Raw genomic sequence first — 24,085 nt, forward strand, 5'->3', positions numbered from 1 at the left:
TCTCCCAAAGACCCCTTCAGCCAAAGCTGAACTGAGTCCTACTCCCAAGCCCCTCTCATGAGTGCTCAGAGTCCTGGGGGGTGGGGGTGTGTGTGATCATTTTGCTCTGATTTCTTTTTTTTTCTCTTTAAGTGATTTTTGTTTTTTTCCATTATCATTGGTTTACAGTGTCCTGTCAATTTTCTACTGTACAGCAAAGTGACCCAGTCACACATACACATATACATTCTTTTTCTTACATTATCCTCCATCATGCTCCATCGCAAGTGACTAGAGATATTTCCCAGTGCTATACAGCAGGATCTCATTGTTTATCTGTTCCAAAGGCAATGGTTTGCACCTATTAACCCAAGATTCCCAGTCTATCCCACTCCCTCCCCCTCCCCCTTGGCAACCACAAATCTGTTCTCCAAGTCCATGAGTTTCTTTTCTGTGGGAAGGTTCATCTGTGCCACATATTAGTTTCCAGATATAAGTGACATCATATGGTACATGTCTTTCTCTTTCTGACTTACTTCACTCAGTATTAGAGTCTGTAGTTCCATCCATGTTGCTACAAATGGCATGATTTTGTTCTTTTTATGGCAAAGAGTATTCCATTGTGTATACACACCATGTCTTCTTAATCCATTCATCTGTCAATGGACATTTAGGTTGTTTCCATGTCTTGGCTATTGTAATAGTGCTGCAGTGAACATATAGGTGCATGTGTCTCTTTCAAGGAATGTTTTGTCTGCATATATGTCCAAGAGTGGGATTGCTGGATCATATGGTAGTCCTATGTTTAGTTTTCTTAGATACCTCCATACTGTTTTCCATAGTGGTTGTACCAATTTACACTCCTCTCAACAGTGCAGGAGGGTTCCCTTTTCTCCACACCCCCTCCGGCATTTGTTATTTGTGGACTTATTAATGATGGCCATTCTGACTGGTGTGAGGTGGTATCTCAGGATAGTTTTAATTTGCTTTTCTTTAATAATCAGTGATGTTGAACATTTTTTCATGTGCTTATTGGGCATCTGCATGTTTTCTTTGGAGAAATGTCTATTCAGGTCTTTTGCCCATTTTTCCATTGGGTTGTTGACTTTTTTTGCTGTTGAGCTGTATAAGCTGTTTGTGTATTTTAGAGATTAAGCCCTTTTCAGTTGCATCTTTTGAACCTATTTTCTCTCATTCCATAGGTTGTCTTTTTTTTTTTTTTGTAATGGTTTCCTTTGCTGTGCAAAACTTGTCAGTTTGATTAGGTCCCATTGGTTTATTCTTGCTTTTATTTCTGTTGCCTTGGGAGACTGACCTGAGAAAACATTTGTAAGGTTGATGTCAGAGACTGTTTTGCCCATGTTCTCTTCCAGGAGTTTGATGGTATCTTGTCTTATGTTCAAGTCTTTAGGCAATTTTGAGTTTATTTTTGTACATGGTATGAGTTTCATTGATTTATATGCAGCTGTCCAGTTTTCCCAGCACATCTGCTGAAAAGACTGTCTTTTCCCCATTTTATATTCTTGCCTCCTTTGTCAAAGATTAATTGACTGTAGATGTCTGGGTTTATTTCTGGGTTCTATTCTGTTCCATTGGTCTGTATGTCTGTTTTGGTACTGGTACCACACTGTCTTTATGACTGTGGCTTTGTAATATTGCCTGAAGTCTGGGAGAGTTATGCCTCTTGCTTGGTTTTTGTTCCTCAGGATTGCTTTGGCAATTCTGGGTCTTTTATGATTCCACACAAGTTTTTGGATTGTTTGTTCTAGTTCTGTGAAAAATGTCATGGGTAATTTGATAGAGATTGCATTGAATCTGTAGATTGCTTTGGGTAATATGGCCATTTTTATGCTATTGATTTTTCCAACCCAGGAGCATGGAATATCTTCCCTTTTGCTCTGATTTCTCACATTCATTGTGACAGTTCTTATTGCTTTAGCTCATGTATTGAGCAAGACTCTGGACATAAAGTCAAAGATAAGTGAGAGGCAGAGAAAGAAAGCAAGGAAGGGCACAGTCTGACATTTGCTGCTCCCACTACCCACCTTGGACAGCAACCATGAATGTGAACTATATTTGATCAGCAGGATCCAGGCATGGAAACTCCTGTAAGGGACACCTCATGACTCAAATAATTATAATTTATAAATAGTCAAAAAATAAAATATAATTTATTCATTCCTCCTCCCTCCTCTCTCCTTTCATTACTTTATTTAGTTTTGGCCATATCAGATCAATACATGAAATAAAAGTGATCAGCAGGCCATTGCCTTTACCCTTTAAGAAATACCTTCCATACAGAGATTGTGCTGGGGGTCAGGGAAGGCTGGGAGCCTGGTGTTTTTGTCCTTAACTGCTTGAGTGACCTTGAGCAAGTCATTAGGCTGCTCCCCCTTCTTTGGGATTCAGTATCCTCATCTGAAAAATGAGGAGGATGAACTAGATAGTTTTGTTAGAGTTTTTCTAGTATGCCTTTTGATCTCCAAAGGGCCTCCTGTCCACTGCTTTTAGAGGTCAAGATGGGATACCACCTTCAAGAAGGAGCAGTCATTGTTAAAATCCATCCAAGATTCCAGAGGTCCTGTCGTGGCACAGCGGAAACGAATCTGACTAGGAACCATGAGGCTATGGGTTTGATCCTTGGCCTCACTCAGTGGGTTAAGGATCTGGTGTTGCTGTGATCTGTGGTGTATGTCACAGACACAGGTCCCACATTGCTGTGGTTCCGGAGTAGGCCGGCAGCAACAGCTCCGATTAGACCTCTAGCCTGGGAACCTCCATATGCCGCAGGTGCGGCCCTAAAAGGACAAAAGACAAAAGACAGAAAAAAAAAAAAATCCATCCAAGATTCCATCTTCGGCAATTGCAGTGGAATTGCTGCTACTAATCTTTGGTGATGCTGAGTGAAAATGGTCCCATCTGAGAAAAAAGTAAGAGTTGATATTAACAGAATGTTTACCAGGAGGCAGGTACTATTCTGAGCACTTTCAATGTATTATCCTTTCCTTCTTTCCTTCCTTCCTTCCTTTCTTCCTTCCTTCCTTCCTTCCTTCCTTCCTTCTTTCCTTCCTTTTTCTAAATAATAGCTTTATTGAGATATCATTCACATAATCATAAATTGTACAACTTCGAGGTTTTTAGTATATTTACAGAGTTATGCCATCCTCATCACAATTCCAAAACATTGAGATCATCTGCATTTTACAAATGAGGACGCTGAGCCTCAGAGGGATTAAGGAACTTGCCCACAGTCACACAGCAGCAGGTGGATGAGTTGGGCAGCACTGGAGTCCAGGCAAATTGTCCCCAGAGCCCCTGCTTTTAGCCATGGCTCTACAGTCTTCCCCAGACACCCTTCAGGTGGCATCCTGTACTTTTTCAGAGCCTGAGGGTACCTGGCTTCTTCCTCAAGTCCTGAGCAAGGCTCCTGAGCAACCCTCCTAACCTGGGTTGCCTTTGTCCTTGCAGGTGTCCCGCTGCCCTATGAGTTTCTTTGATACAACCCCGACAGGCCGACTCCTGAACTGCTTTGCAGGGGACTTGGATGAGCTGGACCAGTTCCTCCCTATTGTGGTTGAACAGTCTCTACTCCTGTTCTTCATGGTGATCTTCATCCTACTGATGGTTGGTTTGCTGTCTCCCTATATCCTGCTGATAGGAGTTGTGTTACTCATTGTTTGCCTCATTTTTTATAGGTAAGTCTGTTCTTTTTGCCTGTGAATGAGGTCTGTGACTTCGGGTGTGAGTCTGGGACCAACCTAGAATTGGATGGTCCCAGAGGTGGATAGCCCAGGTCACTCCCTCCCATACTTGTTGCAGAATGTTCAAGAGGGCTTCCCATGTGTTCAAGAGACTGGACCACTATAGCCGCTCCCCTTTATTTTCACACATCCTCACCTGTCTGAACGGCCTAAGCTCCATCCATGTCTATGGGAAAGTGGAAGACTTCATCAATGAGTGAGTCCCTCTGCCATCTGAGGATGATGGGGACTCTGGGGGTTGTGGAGAGCAGGAAGGTAGGAAATAGAACATCTGGGAATAGCATCACCAGAGGAATCAGAGAAAATGTGTTTTATTCCATATATTTCTCTGAGCCTCCAGAACCTCAACTGGAAGATGGTGCTTTTACGAATTAAAAAAATGTGGTATGAAAAATTTTTGTCAACTTTAAAGATCAGTGGCCATTATATATCTTAAGAAAATTAATAATAAGAGGTGTTGCTCTGTTAGCAGTTATCGCATTGGTTTTTCTTTCACTTCTAAACAGGTATCTAATCATAATACAGCAATAAAGAACAATAGTTTTTTAAATAACAATTTCCTTCACTAGTCACACCCATAGATTTGCCTTGAGGGTGTTTGTTGAAACAAACAAACAAACAAATACTGTGGTTGTTGCTGAGGCTTAATTGGGTGATATAAACTTACCTAAAAGATCAAACAAACATGGTCTTCACTGAACTATAAGAAAGTTACAGTCTAGTGGGAGGCAAGAGACACAGACATATATTTTTGTAGTATTATAGGGTTGAATGTGAAAGACAGTATAGGAGAGGAAGAGGTAAAATGCCATGGGAGTGCAGAGAGGAAAGATCCCACTCCTGGGAATCAGGGAAGGCTTTGGAGAAAAGGTAGCATCTGAGCTGGCTTTAAAGCCTGGTAAGATTGGAGCATGGGTGATGGTGTGTTCTCAGTTAACTGGACTACTGGATGCACCATGGTGCCAGCTCCCCCAGTGGCCTTGGAGAGACTCAAGGACCAAGGACATCTTGAAAGGATGGATCCATTCAGTCCACACTGAGAACCTACAGGGTGCTCAGCACCCACTGGGGCTACAGCAGTGAACAAGACAGACACAGGGTGGATAGGTGCTAGGAAGGGATCACTTCCCTTCACTCATAAATCTGGACATTCATTCACTCTCATTGGGCCAACGGGGATAACTTACTCATCCTGAACCCATCATAAAGGCTGAAATGGGTCAGAGCTCACTCCTGGGTTTGGGGTCAGGTGAACTCCTTGGCTGAGAAAGGAGTAGGGAGGAATCCCCCCAATTTTCTTTGTTGGTTCCTTGCTGAGAGTGGGGAGCTGGATGCTGGAGGCAGCCACCGGAATCCACCTTTGGGAAACCCTGGGTTAGGCAAGCACATGTCAGTTTGTCCTTTCTTTCTCAGGTTTAAAAGGCTGGTGGATGAGCAGAGTAACTACATGCTGATGTTTCTGTCTGCCACACGATGGATGTCCTTGAGGCTGGAGCTCATGACCAACCTGTTAACCTTGGTGGTGGCCTTGCTCACGATTTTCAACATTTCCTCTGTCCCCTATGCCTATAAGGCCATGGCTATCAGCATTGTCCTGCAGGTGAGGAAGGGACTTTCAGATGGCGGGGCAGGAGGGTGACCTGCAGCTTGTGGGCAGCCTCGGGGAGGTCTGTGGGATTTTGTTACACCTTGGGCTTTGGCCATTCGTCATCTCATGAACTATGGGCAAAGTCTTCTGCTTTGTTCTGGTTCCTTATTAGCCTCTGAACTTAAAGGTGTTTAACAGGGAGTTCCCAGAGGGTACAGTGGGTTAAGGATCCAGTGTTGTTGCTGCAGGGGCATGGGTTCGATTACTGGCCCAGGAACTTCTGCGTGCCACAGGCATGGCCAAAAAGATTTTTAAAAAGGGTGTTTAATGGAATCATAGAATATTGGGATTGAAGGGGAGCCTACAGGCAACAGACTCCAACCCTTCTTTTGTGCAAATGGGGAAACTGAGGTTCAGAGAGGATAAGGACTGAGTCTAGATGGACAAAGCTTCAGCGGCAGAGCCAAGGCAAGACCCCTGACCTCTTGGTTTCCTGTCTGGTGTCTTTTCACTTTGCTTTTTGTACCCTGATTCAGTTGTCAGACTTTTCTGAGTTATCTGGGGAGGCTATTAAAAATGTCAGTTCTGGAGTTCCAGTCATGGCTCAATGAAACAAACCCTGCTAGCATCCATGAGGATGCAGGTATGGTCCTTGGCTTTGATCAGTGGGTTAAGGATCTGGCATTGCCATAAACTGTGGTGTAGTTCGCAGATGGGGCTCTAATCTGGTGTTGCTGTGGCTGTGGAATAGGCCACTGGCTATAGCTTCTATTCAACCCCTAGCCTGGGAACTTCTATATGCTGCAGGTGTGGCCCTAAAAAAAAAAAAGAGTCAGTTCCCCAGTCGTCCTCTGGAGCAGGGCCTTTCAGCCTTCAAAGTGCCTAGACTTGAAACAGCTCTCGTCACAGCCTGGCAGGCTTACTGAGACACCCCATGGGAGTGACAGGAGGATCACGCTCCAGAGCCCAGCCGAGCTGGGAATCTATTTTTTTTTTTTTTTATGGCCTCACCTGTGGCATAGGAAGGCTCCTGGGCCAGGGGTTGAATCAGAGCTGAAGCTTGTGGCAATACCAGAGCCTTAACCCACTAAGTGAGGCCAGGAATGGAACCTGCATCCTCACAGACACTAAGTTGGGTTCTTAACCAGCTGATCCACAATGGGAACTCCTAGAATCTAAAAATTTTTTTTTTTTTTTGTCTTTTTGTCTTCTTAGGGCCGCATCTGTGGCATATGCTTATGGAGGTTTCCAGGCTAGGGGTCGAATCAAAGCTGCAGCTACCGTCCTACACCACAGCCACAGCAACAAGAGATCTGAGCTGCATCTGCAACCTACACCACAGCTCATGTCAACGCCAGATCTTTTAATCCACTGAGCAAGGCCAGGGATCGAACCTGAGTCCTCATGAATACTAGTCGGGTTTGTTCACCACTGAGCCATGATGGGATCTCCAGGAATCTAATTTTTAAAATGGGTTCCGGAGGGGATCCTGATGCCTCGAGGGGGTGTCTCAAGGGGCTGTCACATGCCTCATGGCCTGAGTTCCTCCACACCCAGCCCTGGGGCCAAGGTTCATGTCCAAAGAGTCTTGGGGGGGGCTACCCACCAAGGGCAGTGAGGCTGCCTTGGGGAACCAGGCTGCACAGTTCTGAGGCGCCCTTCCCCTATGGGTCTCATTAACCGTCTTTTCTGTGCCTGTGGCGCTTAGTCTCTGACTCAGAGAGCTTCCTCCTGCTCCTGGTTGGGCCCTGCTGCAGGTGCATGTCTGCACACCCTTGCAGTGCTGTGCCCACCCGTCCACGCCTGTGTGTAGACCCTTCTGCCTGTGCACGGTGCTTATGCCCGCACATAGCCACGCGGTGCCATGGCCAGGGGACTGACCCAGAGCTGGCACTTGCTAGGCTTTCTTCCATTGAACTCTCCCGCTATTCCATGAGATGTGGCCAAGGCATAAGAAGGTGTGGTTTGGAACCTGCAGGTCCAAGCTCTGTCCTTTATCAGCTGTGTGACTCTGGGGGTCCTTGTTACCTCCAGATGCCTGGAATTCCTCTTCTGTAGAAGGGAGATGGGTCAGCGTTCTGAAATCAAACGGGAGGAATGTGTGTAAACGTGAGGGTTTACGCGTGCATGTTACACGTGCTTGGCCCAGAACGTGTTAAATAATAGCTATTATTGCAATGGGCTTGCAGTTAAGAAACTGGTTTCCAGAGTCAAGTAACTTGCTCGTGTTCCCATAGCTGTTGAGAGACAGCTTTGTCCGAGGTGAGACACACACCTCTCTTTTCTCAAATGAACATGTGCACATGCACATGTGCCCCTGAGCCTTCCAGAATTCCGAGAGAGGTGCCACACTGGGGTCCTGGGGGACATGGAATCACCAAGGCCAGAGACACCCCCCCCCCCCCGACTGCTGCACTGCGTGGCCCAGGTTGTCCTGTGCTGGCAGCAGAGGCAGAGGCTCAGCTTGCCCCAGTGCCCCGCTCACACACATCCGCTCAAGGTCAGCCAGCCGTCCCACCATGGGACCCCGAGGTGGCTCTCTGTCTGGAAGCCTGACAGCTTCGGAATTGTCCTGGGCTCATCCTTCCTTCTGCTGCCCTGTTTGCGTATCTCATGTCTATCCCCGGCTGACAACCTCCCCGCCTCCCCTGCCCTGGAAGCTCCTTTTCATCCTATTTTTTCCCCTCTCTCCAGAGTCATCTTTAATTCTAGTTTTTCTCACATCACAGCCTTGGTTACAACCTCCAGACACACTCTATCTCCTTATGCACCAGTCCTGCCTTCCAGGCCCTCCAATCTGGCCCCAGAACCCACAGGCACTCCCTCCACTGGTCAAACTGGGACCTCGTTGACGTCTGCATGCACTCTTCAGGAAATTATGTGCAGGCTTTGGGAGGCAGGAGTCACACGCTGTGTGGCTAAGAGGTTTATCAGAAAATACTAGATGTTCTGGGTTGCAAGCCAAGGCAAGCTGTAGAACCAGTTCCCAATGGGTTCAACAATTCAGGAACTTATCTGGTGTGGCCAGAAGGCTGGGGTAGGGCTGTTCTCTGTTGGCCAATTTACTGTCCCAGCATGAACCCATGATCCTTTTATCTTTCTGCTCTGACATCCCCAAGGGGGAAATCCCATTCTGGTTCCATCGTTGGGATTGTTTCCTCAAGTTCACAAAATGGCTGCTGCAGCCCCCAAGCAACCCATCCTCACCCAGGAATGGCCATAGACTGGAGAGGGGAGAATTTTTCCATGTGCCCCTTTATAAGAACAAGGCATAGCTTCCTGGAATACTCCCATCTGAGTCTTCCTCTTGTTTTCTTGGCCAGAATTATGATACAGCTCCCTCCTAAATCAGTCATTGGCAAGAGGAGCAGGATTGACATGATTGGTTGGGAGTAACCACGTCTCCCTGGAGCTCCAGGCCACCAGACACCTGACCATAATGAAGGCTGTGTTAGCAAGGAAGGAAGATGGGGCCAGCTGTTGATAGGCTGTGTCTGATACCCTGACTGGAGGAAGAGCAGCCTCCCAATGCACCCTGGCCTCCTTTCCCAGCTCAATGTCATTTCAGGAGGGTGGCCGTCCTTTCTGACTCATATAAGGGCCTGTATGCACCCTTTGCTTCAGCCACAGCCCAATGGCCTGCAGCCCTGAATGTGAGCTTCCATGTGACTACTCTCGAGACTCTGTCCCTCTAGTAGGAACCCCCTCTTCCTCCAGGGTTAGCCCATTTAATCCTACCTTTCCTTAAAGATGTAACTCCAGTGCCAGCTCCTCTGGGAAACCTTCCCTGTGGCCCTTGTCTGGTGACTGTTCTGGGGCCATGACGGTGCCATGTGCTGACTCTGTGGTGGAGTGTCCATGTTTTGCCCCCTCCTGCTCCCTGCTGGCATTCTCTGTGGCTCTGTCTGTTTCCGCCCTGAGACGGGGCCCTCCTGGAGGGCAGGGCTTATGTCTGTTGCACTTTAAGCCTGGAGCCTGCCAGGCGAAGTTTAACCTAGCAGCTGGGTGATGTCACCGGAGACCCCAAGTCTCTATTTCTCTGCTCTGCCTTTCTTAATGCAGGCCCTCACATTTCTTGCTCAGGTCAAGCAAGAAAAAAGAGTATTTCTTCACGCCAGTCTTCCCAGTGATCAGTCTGGATTAGGTCATGTGACTGCCTTTGCCCTCACAGTGGCAAGAGCGAGATAATGTACAAATGAGCTTAGCCTAACACAGGTACTCGACCTCCTCCTAATCCAGGTATAGTCAGCTTCCCCAGAAACTCAGATTCCCTAAAGGGAAATGAGGGCTATTAGAAAGATAGAAAGGAGAAATCATATAGAGGAAGCAACCAAGAGATGCCCACTGTCATCACTGTTTATTTTATTTTATTTATGGATATGTTTTTGGCCACATCCACAGCATGTGGAAGTTCCTTGACCAAGGATCGAACCCACACCATAGCAGTGATCCAAATTGCTGCAGCAACAATGCTGGATCCTTAACCCACTGTGCTAGGAGAGAACTCCTGACATCGCTATGTATATTTGTTGAGCTCTTTTTAAGTGTGGAAGATGCTACTGATGCTGAGATTAATTTCTAATAGGTAGAAGTTTAGGAACACGAAGGTTTTCAATAGACAAAGCCCAGCACCATCCATCACCCTTCTTAGGTGCTAAAATCATTTGTTGAGTTGGATATGAAATAGCTTAAAAACAAAAGCAAAGACAAAAAACAAAACACCACCACCAGCCAAAAAGTGTGGAGCCTGGGCTAGTACCCCCATCAGAGTTTGTTGACTGAATAGAAAATGGAGTTGTTGCCCAGCAATTTCTGCGCGGCCTCGGGGTGCAGAGCATAAAGACTGGGGCCCCCACCCCAGCTCTGTCTCCAGCTTCTGGATGATTCCTTGTGCCATTTCCTCTATTTGGGCCCCTTTTTCTTCATCTGTGGTACCTCCAATTCCATGAATCCCCAAGACTCCTCTTAGCCTGGGTTCCCCCAAAGGCAGAGCTCAAGACAAGAATTGGGATGCAGCCAGATTATGCGCACAGTGCTCCCAGGAAACTGGTCCAAGAGAGCAGGAGCGTGAGACAGGCAGGGGGGAACAGCCCCCATGAGAGTGTCAGTGCCGTCACTGTCCGAGGTCACCAGTGCTCCACCCTACCTACATCTCCTGAAAAGCAGATGGACCATTCCAGGATTGTCCCCCAAAGGCTGAGGGGCAGGAGCCTACATATGGGCCCCTTTCCCCATTGGTTGAGGGTTGTGCCCACGGGCCATCACTCCTGTGTTTCTGGACTGTGCCACTCATGGGCTGAGCAGGCTCCTGCGGTATGGATGAAGGTTTTGAGCAGAAAGCAGAGCGTACCTGAGGTGAAATGGCCCACAGCTGCCCACTACTGATGCAGTTCAACTCAGAAGTGGGCTCAGGGCCATCAGAGATGTCTGCTTCATCCCTGTAAGGGACGTTGTCTTGTTTTGAGGAGCCGCTCAGGAAGAGTGGCAGCTCTCCATTTTCAGGAGCCTTGAGAACTTGAGCTCACCCCATGGCTGTTAGCCTGATGCTTCTCTTTTGTTCCAGTTGGCGACCAACTTCCAGGCCTGTGTCCGGATGTGTTCAGAGACAGAGGCGTCTTTTACATCCGTGGAGAGGATGCTGCAGTACATGAAGGTGGGACACAGGTCTGGGCTTTGTGCAGGGAGATCTAGATGGCTCCACATCCAGCCTGGGGCTCAGCTTTGGTGCCTCTGCAAGCCCCAGCAGAGATTTTCCCAAGAGGCACCTGGGGCTCCTGGGCCTTCCTCCCCATCTTCCCTGGACCTGTGTGTATCATCTCTGGCGGGTATCATCTTCCACACCCATCAGCTCATGTTGATCACGTCCCTCATGGTGTTCCTGGATGGAGAGGGAACAATCTGCCCTTTTTAGAAGTGAGAGGTTTGCCCAACCATAACAGTAATAGTGGTGACAATGATACTTTTCATTACTATTGCTTCTATTTATGAAATGGTGGTTCAGAGCCCAGATTTTGGAGCCAGATCCTCTGGGTTCAGGTCTAAGCTTTGCCACTTGAACCAACTGCATTACCCTGTGGCTTGGCTTCCCGGCTCCCCATCTCTGAAATGGAGCAGATCACAGCATCTCCTTCATTGGGTTATTACAAAGATTCAATAACATCGAGTTCCCGTCGTGGCTCGGTGGTTAGCGAATCCGACTGGGAACCATGAGGTTGCGGGTTCGGTCCCTGGCCTTGCTCAGTGGGTTGAGGATCTGGTGTTGCCATGAGCTGTGGTGTAGGTTGCAGACACGGCTTGGATCCCGAGTTGCTGTGGCTCTGGTATAGGCCGGTGGCTGCAGCTCCAATTAGACCCCTGGCCTGGGAACCTCCATGTGCTGCGGGAGTGGCCCTAGAAAAGGCAAAAAGACCAAAAAAAAAAAAAAAAAAAAAAGGTTCAATAACATGATACATAAGGCATTTGGCACAGCGCCTGGCCCATAGTAAATACTGAGTCCACAGCTCAGTATCATGATATAAAGATTATTTCACGAAATCACAAAACAATTTAAAGAGGTTAAACTGAATTATTATCCCCAACATCCAGAGGTGGAAACCGAGGCTTGGCCAGGCTGAGCATTTTGTTTATGATTATACACCCAGGGCTGGGTGGAGCCCTTTGAAGCCAGTCTTCTGCCCTTGTTGGGAGCAGAATCTGTGCATCACAGACTTTCATTGAACACTAAGGGATGCTGTGACCTGGCGCCAGCAGTGGGAGCCGTGACCTGCAGCCAGATGACCCTGCTTCCTCCCCATCATTCTCTCCACGTGCTCAATGCAGAGTTGTGGGCTTAGACTCAGGCAGCCCTGCGTTTGAACCCCTGGCCATCCGCTCATCAGCCATGTAATCTTAACACGTCATTTAACCTGTTTGAGACTCTCTTTCCTTGTGTGTGGAACCACCTAAAGTTGCCTGCCTCCTAGGATGGGGCTTGAGAGAGGATAAATCTGCACAGTGGCTCTGAGCTAGGAAACACACCCCATGAGGCTGAGTTCACTCTGCTGCCCTTATTATTATTATTATTATTATATTATTATTTGCTTTTTAGGGCCGTACCCAGGGCATGTGGAAGTTCCCAGGCTAGGGGTGAAATCAGAGCTACAGCTGCCAGCCTATGCCACAGCCACAGCAACACTGGATCTGAGCTGTATCTGCAACCCACACCACAGCTCACAGCAACATCGGATCCTTAACCCACTGATCGAGGCCAGGGATCGAACCCACATCTTCATGGATAATAGTTGGGTTTATTTTCTCTGCACCATGACAGGAACTCCCCAGTCTGCTGCCCTTATTATCATTCTTTTGGGTTCTGTTTCTTTGGAGCCTCATACAATACACTGGAGAGAGCTCTCGATGTTAATAACAACGGGACTAGCTAGATGACTTCTCATTCTGGGGATACGATCGTGTGCATTTCAGGCCATGGGGGGAGGGGCTATTCCCCTTGGACTGTTCCTCGGATCTCACAGCGGTGGCTTGACCCTGGTGCAGGGCAGGCTGGGGTGGGTCAGCAGGGGATGGGCAGACATTGACGATAGCTGTTGATTTCTTTTTTCTTCTCTTTAAAAATAAGATATGTGTCCCTGAGGCTCCTTTGCACCTAGAAGGCGGGAACTGTCCACCTGGGTGGCCACCACGCGGGGAAATCACATTCCAGGACTATCAGATGAGATACAGAAATAACTCGCCTATTGTCCTCAAGGGCCTCAGCCTGACGATTCGCAGCCAAGAAGTGGTGGGCATCGTGGGGAGGACAGGCTCTGGTGAGCGAAGCGTCCTGGGTACCTCCATCCTCAAATTTGGCCCCTGGGTGATGAACCTGTTTGGGGACACGTGCTCGCTCGGATATGTATTGGGTTCTCACTTTGTGCTGGAGCAGAATCTGTGGATCACAGACTTTCATTGAACAGTGAGGGATGTTGTGACCTGTCCCCAGCAGTGGGAGCCGTGACCTGCAGCCACGTGACCCTGCTGCTGCTTTGAGTGAACCTCAAAGTTCTTGCTGCCACGGGTTCCAGGGGAGGGGACAGATGTTCACAGGCCGTCAAATAAGGAAATGGGAAAGATTGCCATGGGCGGGGAAGATGCCATGCGGAAGGAGAGTGTCGGGGTGGGTGCCTGGGCTCTGAGGCTGACGGTTTTTGTTTGTTTGTTCGCTTTTTAAAATTTTATTAGAGTAGCACAGGGAACGCTATCCAATCTCTCAGGATAGACCAGGATGGAAGATAATATAAGAAAAAGCACGTGTATGTATGTATGACTGGGTTACTTTGCTGTACGGCAGAAATTGACACAACGTCATACATCAACTATACCTTGCTAAAAAGAATTAAAAAATAAAATTGGATTGGCGTATAGTTGACTTACAGTGTTGCATTAGTTTCAGGAGTACAGCAAAGTGAGTCCGTTATACATGAACATCTATCCATTCCTTTTCAGATTCTTTTCCCGTATAAGTCACTACAGAGGATGGAGGCGACCTCCCTGTGCTACACAGTAGATGCTGTGTATCCATCCATTCCATAGACTGTACTGTGTATAAGTCAGTCCCAACCTCCCATATGATCCCTCCCCCCAGAGTTTCCCCTTTGGTAACCATCAGTTTGGTTTGGAAATCTTTGAGTCTGTTTTGTGAAGAAGTTCTTTTTTTTTTTTTTTTTTTGTCTTTTTGCCATTTCTTGGGCCGCTCCCGCGGCATATGGAGGTTCCCAGGCTAGGGGTCGAATTGGAGTTATAGCCACTGGCCTACGCCAGAGCCACAGTAACGCGGGATCCAAGCCACGTCTGCAGTCTACACCACAGCTCACGGCAATGCTGGATCCTTAACCCACTGAGCAAGGGCAGGGACCGAACCCGCAACCTCATGTTTCTTAGTCGGATTTGTTAACCACTGCGCCACGACGGTAACTCCCAAGAAGTTCTTTTGTATCATTTTTTTATTCAATTCCACATCTTAGTCATCTCATATGATATTTGTCTTTCTCTTTCCGACTCACGTTACTTAGCTTGAGGGGAGATGGGAAGGGTAAACGGGGGTGCAGGGATGAGCCCTTCAAGCAGGGGGGTGTGCCAGGCTCTGCGGGGGTGAAGAGTGGGCATGACTTTGGGGTCCTCATTTCCTTTTCCCCGCCACCCCCCCAGGCCTCCCTTAGCCTCCTCCTTCTCCACCTGCCTCTCCTTTTCTTTCTCCTTGCTGCCATCTTTCTTCCCTTCCTCTCCTGTCACTTTTGGAGATCTGACCCAAGGGTCACTCTCTCCCCCTTTTGGCATTGTTCAAAGACACTGCTCAGACTCGGTTCCTGCCCCATTCTTGTGTTTCCGGAGCTGTCTCCTCCAGGTAGCCCCCTGGGATCCTTGGAGGCTCTTGGGTCTCCCCCTCCTCTAGCCCCTGCAGGCCTTGTACCACTGCAAGGTGAAGAGTTCCCAGCTGGAGTCTTTGCTGCATTCTTCCTTTTCTATTTCTCACCCGCAGATGGCTTGAGAGGGCTGGGTCTGTCATACAGAAGCTTTCAGTAGATATTGGTCCAATTGACTATATTCATCCAGTAGGTATTTATTGAGCACCTACTATCTGCCAGGCATGGAAACACAAAGGTGAACAAGACACCTGGCTGCCCCTCACCTTGACCTTGTCTTTTAGGCAGAGGTTGAAAACCGAAATACCTTTGGAGCCCAGCAAAGAACACAGATGCATGAAATGGGCCTGGGGTGTGATGAAAGCGGGGGAGGAGGGCCGTGATGAACTTAAACACCACTCTTTCAAGGCTGCAGCTTCCCTCGGCTCCAGCTGCCCGTTGCCTGAAGGAGATATGGGACCAGTGTTGTCCGTTCTACTGCCTTTCAAGAGAAGCATGCAGTTTGAATATTTGCATTTGGGTCTTTGGATTTTTTTTTTTTAATGGTGACAAAGAAGTTAAAAAACAACAATAGCATTATGTATGTGAAACAGAATGTAGGATTTCTCCAGGGGCTCCATTTTTGCCCTCTGGTTGAGGTGATAAGAAGCAGCATGATTTCCGGCACACTTTGGGGTGGCGTGTCCAGGCCTCTTCTGCCCTCCCAGGGCTCATGATGACCAGGGACAGGCCATGGAGAGGGTGCGTCAGGTCTGACCTGTGCTGCCCGTTCCGCAGACTCAGGATATGGAGCCCCGCTTGTCTCTTGTCCCACAGGGAAGTCCTCCTTGGGGGTGGCTCTCTTCCGCCTGGTGGAACCCGCCGCAGGCCGCATCCTTGTTGATGGCGTGGACATCTGCAGCCTCGGCCTGGAGGACCTGCGGTCCAAGTTCTCGGTTATCCCGCAAGATCCTATCCTGCTGTCAGGGACCATCAGGTGAGTGCTGGGCTGAGGCCACCTGGGCAGAGGATGGGTTTATGGGAGGGGTTCCAGGACGGATCAGCTGTGGCCAGAGCACGAGTTTCTGGGCCTCTGCTCTCTCATGCCCACTTGACTCCCCTCCCCAGGGTGTCCTTGAGGATTGAATGAGGCCTGGATATACACAGGAGCACTTTGTAACCCATCATGTCCCAAACAAAAGCCAGGTGGAATTTTTATTTTTTAACCCTGATGGGGGAACTCCCATCGTGGCACAGCAGAAGCGAATCCACCTGGGAACCATGAGGTTGTAGGTTCGATCTCTGGCCTCACTCACTGGGTTAAGGATCTGTTGCCGTGAGCTGTGGTGTCGGTCGCAGGTGTGGCTCGGATCTGGCGTTGCTGTGGCTGTGATGTAGGCTGGCAACTGCAGCTCCGATTTGACCCCTAGCCTGGGAACCTCCACATGCCATGGGTGTGGCCCTAAAAAGACAAAAAGACAAAAAGACAAAAAAAAACAACAACCGAAAAACACCCTGATGGGATTGGTCAGATATCAGGTCACTCTTGGCACTAGCTCTGTGGCTTAACCATGTCCTTCCATGTCTGGATGTGGTTTATTCTCTTCTCTCCCCGCCTGGGTAAAGCCAACAGGAATGATTAGGCTGGATATTAGGAAGTGCATCTCAGTCCAGTCTGTCTGTGAAGTGGACAGAACTGGATCTTTCAGCCTCCTCTCCATTGTTTCTATTTCCTTGAAAGTCAACTCGGAGCCTAAGCTTCCTCCAGTTTAGTGCAGCTACTTGACAGCACACATTAGCTGTATGGGAGCCCATGGCGTGGAGACAGGAAGACTGAGGCATTGAAAATGAAGCTGGACCCCATACTTAAGGGGCATCCTTAGAGGCAAGAGGGTAAACTGACCCCAGAGCTCCGATCACCCGTTTATTTATTTACTCATTGTTCATTCATCCCTTCATCCTTTCATCCATTTAACTTGCCTTGTCTGAGCCTCCGCCACGTCCAGACGTTGTGCTAGTGACTGGGGCTATGGATGAATGATCACTGCCCTTGCTCCCTGCAGGAGTTCACAGTAGACTCATACCTGGGGGCATTTAGACATGAGGACTCCTCCGATGATAAGACAAGGAGGTAACCTCTAGATCAGAGATAGGAACCAGGTGCTCAGGGAAAATTCTGCCTGGGAAATCCAGAAAAGCTTCCCAGAGAGGGGACATTTGAGTCGGGTCTTGAGGGATAACTAAGAGCTTTCCTGGCAGAGAAAGGGGAGGAAGTCTTTCCAGGGAGAGTGCATAATATGTGAACGAACAGCATTTTGTAACGATTGTTTCGTTTTGGAGAACTGAGCTAACTTTTAGTGCTAGATTTCCGTGTTAAGGTAGAACTTGGCCAAATCTATGGTGCCTTGGTATAGGAGTAGTAAAAGGATGGAAATAACATTTATGGAGCATCTATATATGCCTTCCCCAGGCTTTAATATTCTGTATCATTTAACTGTCACAACAGCCCTGTGGGGTAGGCACTATTATTATTTCCCTCATCTACCCCCCCCCCCTTATAGGAGAAGAAACTGAACTTAGGAAAAGGGACTTGTTTAAGGGGATACACACATAAATGATTAAGATGATATGTAACCCCAGGTAGTCCAGCTCCTTAACAACTGATAGTCCCCCCCCCTGCAGTGGCAAGTATGGACCAGAGTCTGGGAGACCCAGGTTCTTGGCCCTTCAAAGTTCCATCGAACTCTGCGTATTTTGATTTCAGCCTGTCTGTCAGACTGACTCGCAGTGTGACCTTGAACAAGCCACATAACCCTGATAAGCCATAACCTTCTCATCAATAAAAGGGGTATATCCATCTCATGGGGAAGAGGGTGTCAGTGGACCCACCTGTGACAATGCTTTGGAAACAGTCGAATACCATGCAAATGAGGCATTTCAATTTCTGCTGCTTCTTCTTTTTTTTTTTTTTTTTTTTGTCGTTTTGCCTTTTGCTAGGGCTGCTCTCGAGGCATATGGAGGTTCCCAGGCTAGGGGTGTAATCGGAGCTGTAGCCACTGGCCTACGCCAAAGCCACAGCAATGCGGGATCCGAGCCGTGTCTGCAACCTACACCACAGCTCATGGCAACACCGGATCCTTAACCCACTGAGCAAGATCAGGGATCAAACCAGGGAGTAGGGAAAAGAAAGATTGTTTAATGGGTAGGGTTTTTAACTGATGATGATGGGTTTTAGTGGATCTTTACACAACGTTGTGAATGTATTTAACGCCACTGAACTGTACACTTACAAATGGTTAAAATGATAACCAGTATGTATATTCTAACACACACAAACAGCATACACCCCAAGCAGCTTAAGCTAAAAGGGCCTCTTTTGGCTCATGACCCTGGAAAGACCAAGGCTGATTCAAGGGCCCAGTGTCCCCTTCACTCTGCCTTGACTTCATTCTCAGGCTCCGATGAGGGCCCTGGGGGGTTCTGTGTGCCCCACACCAGAGGCAAGATGGGGCGTCCTCTCCTGTTCCGACAGTGAGAAAGAACAAGCCTCTTTCCTGGTGATCACCAGCCAAGTCCTGAGATACATTCTGATTAGCCCCCTTCCCGCCCCCAGCGCATCACTGTGGCCAGGGATTGCCACGTGCTGGCTGCCTTATACCTGAGGCCTTGCTCTACTCCGGGGCTGGCGGTAGAGCTCCACCTGGACCACGTGGCCTTGAGGGCTAGAAAGGAGGGGATCCTGAAGCAAGGGGTGGAGGCTGCGGTCTGCAGAAGGAAGGGGTACTGGGAAAGCACAAGAAAGACCACTCGTAGGAGGTCCATGGGCTTCTCTGGACCCAGGAATCCAGCTCTAACTGTCCTTGATCACATGCTGTGGGGGGGGGGAAGGGGGGAGTGGAAAGAGAATGACCACTTCAAAGTCAAGCGTGCTGATCAGACACTTCTCTTCTCCCGCGGCAGATTGAACCTGGACCCCTTTGATCGCTGCACAGATGAGCAGATCTGGGGTGCCTTGGAGAGAACATCCCTGAGCAAGAAGGTGAGCAGCCGCGGGGCTGAAATCCTGGCCCTAGCCTCCTTCGGGCTCCTCTCACGGGGTATTCCAGATGCTGCCGCTTGGGGGCGCGGATTAAATAAACTCACAGGGATGAGATGGTTTGGGGTTCCTCGATAAAGGCTAAGGACACCAGCGGTAAAGCAGGCATGCTCCAGTTTAGGAAGCGTAGGAAGAACAGCGGGGAGGGGAGCAGGGCTTTGTCCTCCCAGTGCTGACATTTAAGGGAGATGCTTTTGGACAGAGGCAAGTGCTGTGTAGGTAGTGATGAGACCTGCAGACACTGCAGTGGGTGGTCAAGCAGCCCCTGCCCTTTTATGGCTCCGTGGGCATGTTGAAAGTCTGGGCCAGGGATCAAAGCCGCGCCACAGCAGCGACCCAAGCCTCTGCAGTGACAACGCCAGATCCTTAACCTGCCGCGCCACAAGGGAACTCCAGGCCAGGCCTCTTTAAAGACGCACATTCCATGGAGACCAACTACTGAGGGGATAGCAGGGCACAGATCTAGGAGAACATTCCAGGCACAGGCACTCCAGATGAGGGGGGTGAGAGGGGCGCAGTTGAGGAAGAGAAAGGCCAGTGGCTGGAGGGTAGGGACAGGGGGAGTGTCACGGAATGTGACAGGAGAGGTACGAGGGGGTCGGTGAGGGCTCATCCCACAGTGGCCCATGGGCATCTTCCCCGACATTACAGGTTTCAAAGTTTCCCCAAGGCCTGCAAGCGGAAGTTATGGAAAACGGCTCGAACTTCTCGGTGGGGGAACGACAGCTGCTCTGCATCGCTCGGGCCCTCCTCCGCAGCTCCAAGGTGAGAGCCCGCGGCCAGTGAAGGGTCGGGTGATGCCCGGTGTGGGAAACACCCTGGCCGTTTCTCCCTACCGCACCCAGGGACTCTGGGCTCTGCCCTGGGTTCTGTCCACAAATCCCCAAAGGGCTGCTCTGCCGCTTTCTGCTATTCCGCGTGCACCTGCCCCGGCAGGGGGCGCTCTCCGCCCGGGCATCCTGCCCTAAGCTGAAAGGGTCCCTGCCACTAGCAGGTCCCCACGCGTTTCTCCTCCACAAAGCCGAAGCCACGAGGTGAGAAACATATGAACTCAGCACTGCCCACTGCACTTTCCTTTTAAAACTTGGTTGGAGGTTACCCCTCGTTTTTATTAGAACTGAGAATGAGATGACAGCTGTTCTGGGGCAAAATGATATATTCTTAAAAATTTCATCTGACAGTGTTTCTTGAACTTTTCCAAATGTTTCACCAGTAATTTCAGGTCCTGCAGGGGTTAGTTAGGAGCAAACTTTCTCTCATAAATGATGCAACACACACACACGTATACACCTCCACACCCACAGAGGCGTACATGGACATCCAAAGCACAATATGGTCAATTAATGAGAAATGCAAAAAACGCTGGTGCGGACTGTCAGAGCCGGAGGCAGGGAGAGGGTTTCAGAGGAGGAAGGACTTTCCCCTCTTCCTCGGAGAGATGCGTAACAGGACTTGCAATATGTATTTAGCACTTTCTTAGCCTCTCAGGTGCTTCACAGTTACTTAGCCACTTGGTATGGAAATTGCTTTCTCTATATTGTTTCCCAGATTTGAGTTATCACTTTCTCATTTTTGTCATATCTGCGTACTATCTATCCAATGATTCACTCGTGATGCCCTCTTTAAAAAAATCAGCCTCAGAGTTCCTGCCGTGGTGCAATGGTATTGATAGTCTCTGCAGCACCAGGAGGCAGGTTCGACCCATGGCTGGCACAGTGGGTTAAAGGATCCAGCATTGCCACAGCTCCTGTGTAGGTTGAAACTGCAGCTCAGATCTGATCCCTGCCTAGAGAACTCCATATGCCACCGGGCAGCCAAAAATGAAAAATAAAAATGGCCCCAGCGTATACAGGAACATTTGTAAAATCGTTCTCCCTGGACTAGTTAGATTTTTCGAATGCATATTGCTCATGAAAGCCATGCAAAACTGTTAAAGTGAACAGTAGGTTTATCCACAGTTAGATTTTTCTAATGCGCCTTGTTGATGAAAGAAATACAAAAACGTTAAAGTAAAAAGTACTTTTATCTGGTACTGGCTGCGCCATCTCCTGGGCCACCCAGGATGAGTGCATGGCCCACCTGTAAAGGATCATTGCTCTAGGTTAATTCAGAAGGCAGTTCATAAAATAAGAAGTTGGAGTTCCCGTTGTGGTTCGGCAGTTAATGAACCCAATTAGTATCCATGAGGACTCAGGTTTGATCCCTGGCCTCGATCAGTGGGTTAAGGATCTGGCATTGCTGTGAGCTGTGATGTAGGCCAGCAGCTGTAGCTCTGATTCAGCCCCTAGCCTGGGAACCTCCATATGCCCTAAAAAAAAAAAAAAAAAAAAAAAAAAAAAGTCGCCACTGTCACATTTTCACTTTCAAGAACTTAATTCTCCAGTCATTAAAGAAGAGTTAACTCTTGGTTGAGACCCAACATTCTCTTCATGATATGATGGATAACTTAGAGCTCAAAGTTGGTTTTGCACCTGGTCCCAATATCTCATTTCCCAGCTAAGGTGCTTGGTGAACTAGTGGTAGACCCAGGACTAGATCCAGGTCTCAGCCTGAGGGGGCTACCTTCACCCCTGTTTTGTATCCATCAGATCATCCTTATTGATGAGGCCACAGCCTCCATCGACTTGGAGACTGATGCCCTGATTCAGCACACAATCCGTGAATGGTTCCAGGGCTGCACAGTGCTGGTCATTGCACACCGTGTGTCCACTGTCCTCAGCTGTGACCGTATCCTGGTCATGGGCAACGGGAAGGTGAGGGGACACCCTCCCTCCCTGGGTGGGTGGGGTTGCTGGGAGGATGGCACCCAGGTCGGGGCCGAAGGAGGTCTTCAGCTCCTTCACAACCGAGCTGAGCTGTGCCCTGGCTCTTCCCCTCCTCTCTCTGTCTCCAGGTGGTGGAGTTTGATAGGCCTGAGGTCCTGCAGAAGAAGCCAGGGTCTGTGTTCGCAGCCCTGCTGGCAACAGCCAATTCATCACCGAGCTGAGGATGGGGACCCCATGAAGGCGGGTGGCTGAACCCATCATGGTGCACTGGAGTGTGGTGGGGGGCTGCGGTCTGCAACCTCCTTGTGCAGAGAAGGTTCTGGAAAGCAGGGCTGGACTGTGCTCAGGGGTGCTGGTGATGGGAGGGAAAAGGATGTTGAGGGAGCAAAACCTGAAATGGGGCTCTCCATGGTTCAATAAGGGTTAAGCTTATAGTTTTCTGATTGGTGTTAAAAGTGTGGCAAATGATGGACTGATTTTGTAAAAAAAAAAGTAAATAAAAGGAAGAAAAAGTCTCATTCTCTGTTCTGCTTTCTGTTAGCTCGTACTATTCAGCTGCAGGGAACAGCAAAGCCGTGAAACTTTCTGAATAAAAGGGACTTTATTAGCTCATATAATGGAAAGTTCTAGAAAAATTCTGCATTAAGGGCCAGGATCAAAAGGCTATCTGCCTCTCGGACTCTGCCTTTCTTCTCTCAGCTCTACTTTCCTTTCTTCATCTCTGGCCTTGTCTCCTCATGGTGGCAGAATGGCTGCCAGTGACTCTAAGCTCATATCCCACCAGCTCTGTACTAAATGTTCCTTCTCCAAGGATTCCAGCAAAAACTTTGGGGCTAAACCTCACTGGGCCACCTTGGGTCATGTACTCATCCCTGAACCAATCACATGCAAGCCTGGTGAGATACAGTGACTGGCCAGGCCCAAGTCACATGACCACACCTGGGCCTGGGGATAGTCAGCTGCCCTGAATCACATGGATGGAGAATGGAGGGGGTTGTTTCCCCCAACAAAACTGGGGTGTTCTTCCTACATTAAGGAAGAATAGAAATAGATGCTGGGTAAGTCCAAAACAATAGCCATCTACCATATTTGTTTACTAATTGGAGAATAGATGGGTGAAATAAGAATTAATTTATAGACGTTCCCATTGTGGCACAGTGGGTTGAGCATCTGGTATGGTTTCTCTGGCAGTGTGGGTTCAATTTCCAGACCCACTGCGGTGAGTTAAGGATCCGGCATTACTGCAGCTAAGGATTCAGATTCGATCCCTGGCCTGGGAACTTCCATATGCTGTGAGTGCAGCTGAAAAGGGGCGGGGGGGGGGGAGGAAGAGTTAATTTATAAAATATGCCAACTGGAAATATGGTTATCTGTTGACCCCCACCCACAAATGGTTACAGATATATATATATATATATATATATATAAACAGTAAGTATTTTTAATTCACTGCTAGGGAGGCCTCATGGTTGGAAGGAAAGATGTTTCAAAGTATTTTCCTTTTGTTTCCAGATTACAGTGTCTGATTTTGCCATAAGAAAAATCAATTCAGTAAACAAATATTTCCTACTCTGTTGCCCTGGGGCAGGCACTGGGGATGTAACAATGTCCCTGCCATCATGGCATGTGCCCTCCTGAGAGTGAGTAAATCATAAACGAGGAAACAGGAGGTTCCAGAACTAAGTGACAGAGGCAAGAACAGGGTATTGGAGATGGGGGCCATCAGAGCCGACTTCCTGGAGGAAGTGAGGTTGCTGTTTACTGAGACCTGAAAAAAGTGACCAAATATTTGTCCAGATGAAGGGGGTTGGGGCGAGAAAGACTGTGCCAGGCAGAGAGAACAGCAAACAAAGCCTTGCGGGAATGACCTATGACAGGGCTGATGCAATTGCAGGACCTCACCTCTGTGCCCTTCCTGGTCCTTAGGCAGCACCTGCTCCTCTTCCCAAGGTGTTTCCCAGGTGAATGTCTTCTCTCCCTTAAAAACCCTTCTGACTGATTGACCCCCTTCCCCTCCATCCTTTCCTTTTCCTTCTTGATCCCGGGGCCCCGCCTGCTCCCAGCCTGTCACAACTCTGCAGGATCAGAGATGCTTGTCTGCAAGTTGAAAGTGACTCTACTAGCCCTGCTCTGCCCCCTCCCAGAGCTGCCATGGGGCAGCTTCACACAACACACTCGAGAAAGCTCTCCAGCCACGGAGGGCTGCTGCCCCTGATGCTTGACCCAAGTTAGCAATGGGCCAGTTAGCGGACTGTTTTCCTTCAGGTGGCCAGCAGATGGCAGGCTCTTCCCAAAAATGCAGAGACAGCCCTGCTGCCTCTGGCTCTAGATCCGCTGAGACTCTGGGAAAGCACTGACCCCTGAAGACAAGGGCTAGAGCCCATCTCTGCTTGATCTTGGGGAACTCAACACACCTCCCCCCAGAGCAGCCTCTCTGAGGGAGAGGGGATTGGCTCTTAGCCTTGGCTGCACATTAGAGTCACCCCAAGTGTCTAAAAAAAATACTGGTTGGAGAGTTC

The 24,085-nt window shown here is 48.8% G+C and overlaps 1 protein-coding gene across 4 annotated transcripts in view; it reads left to right on the forward strand.

Moving 5' to 3' along the window:
* Positions 1-22,084, forward strand: part of ABCC11 (ATP binding cassette subfamily C member 11) — an 84,867-nt gene extending 62,783 nt beyond the window's left edge. For 3 of the 4 annotated variants that reach the window (XM_021094228.2, XM_021094229.2, XM_084960340.1), the window contains 10 exons: positions 3,448-3,674; positions 3,799-3,936; positions 5,154-5,340; positions 10,892-10,981; positions 12,944-13,133; positions 15,543-15,702; positions 18,666-18,744; positions 19,453-19,566; positions 21,390-21,554; positions 21,695-22,084. In XM_021094228.2, the coding sequence (XP_020949887.1) occupies positions 3,448-3,674; positions 3,799-3,936; positions 5,154-5,340; positions 10,892-10,981; positions 12,944-13,133; positions 15,543-15,702; positions 18,666-18,744; positions 19,453-19,566; positions 21,390-21,554; positions 21,695-21,787 (1,443 nt within the window). In that variant the 3' untranslated portion in view covers positions 21,788-22,084. The remainder of the gene's footprint in view (positions 1-3,447; positions 3,675-3,798; positions 3,937-5,153; positions 5,341-10,891; positions 10,982-12,943; positions 13,134-15,542; positions 15,703-18,665; positions 18,745-19,452; positions 19,567-21,389; positions 21,555-21,694) is intronic. The other variant, XM_084960339.1, reaches the window with a different exon arrangement.
* Positions 22,085-24,085: the final 2,001 nt, after the last annotated feature.

This window comes from Sus scrofa, chromosome 6 (genome assembly GCF_054392235.1).
Source record: "Sus scrofa isolate SSC_HxYL_T2T_F1_AM1 chromosome 6, Sscrofa_HxYL_maternal_Yorkshire_Landrace_v2.0, whole genome shotgun sequence".
In the NCBI taxonomy this organism is placed as follows: domain Eukaryota; kingdom Metazoa; phylum Chordata; class Mammalia; order Artiodactyla; family Suidae; genus Sus; species Sus scrofa.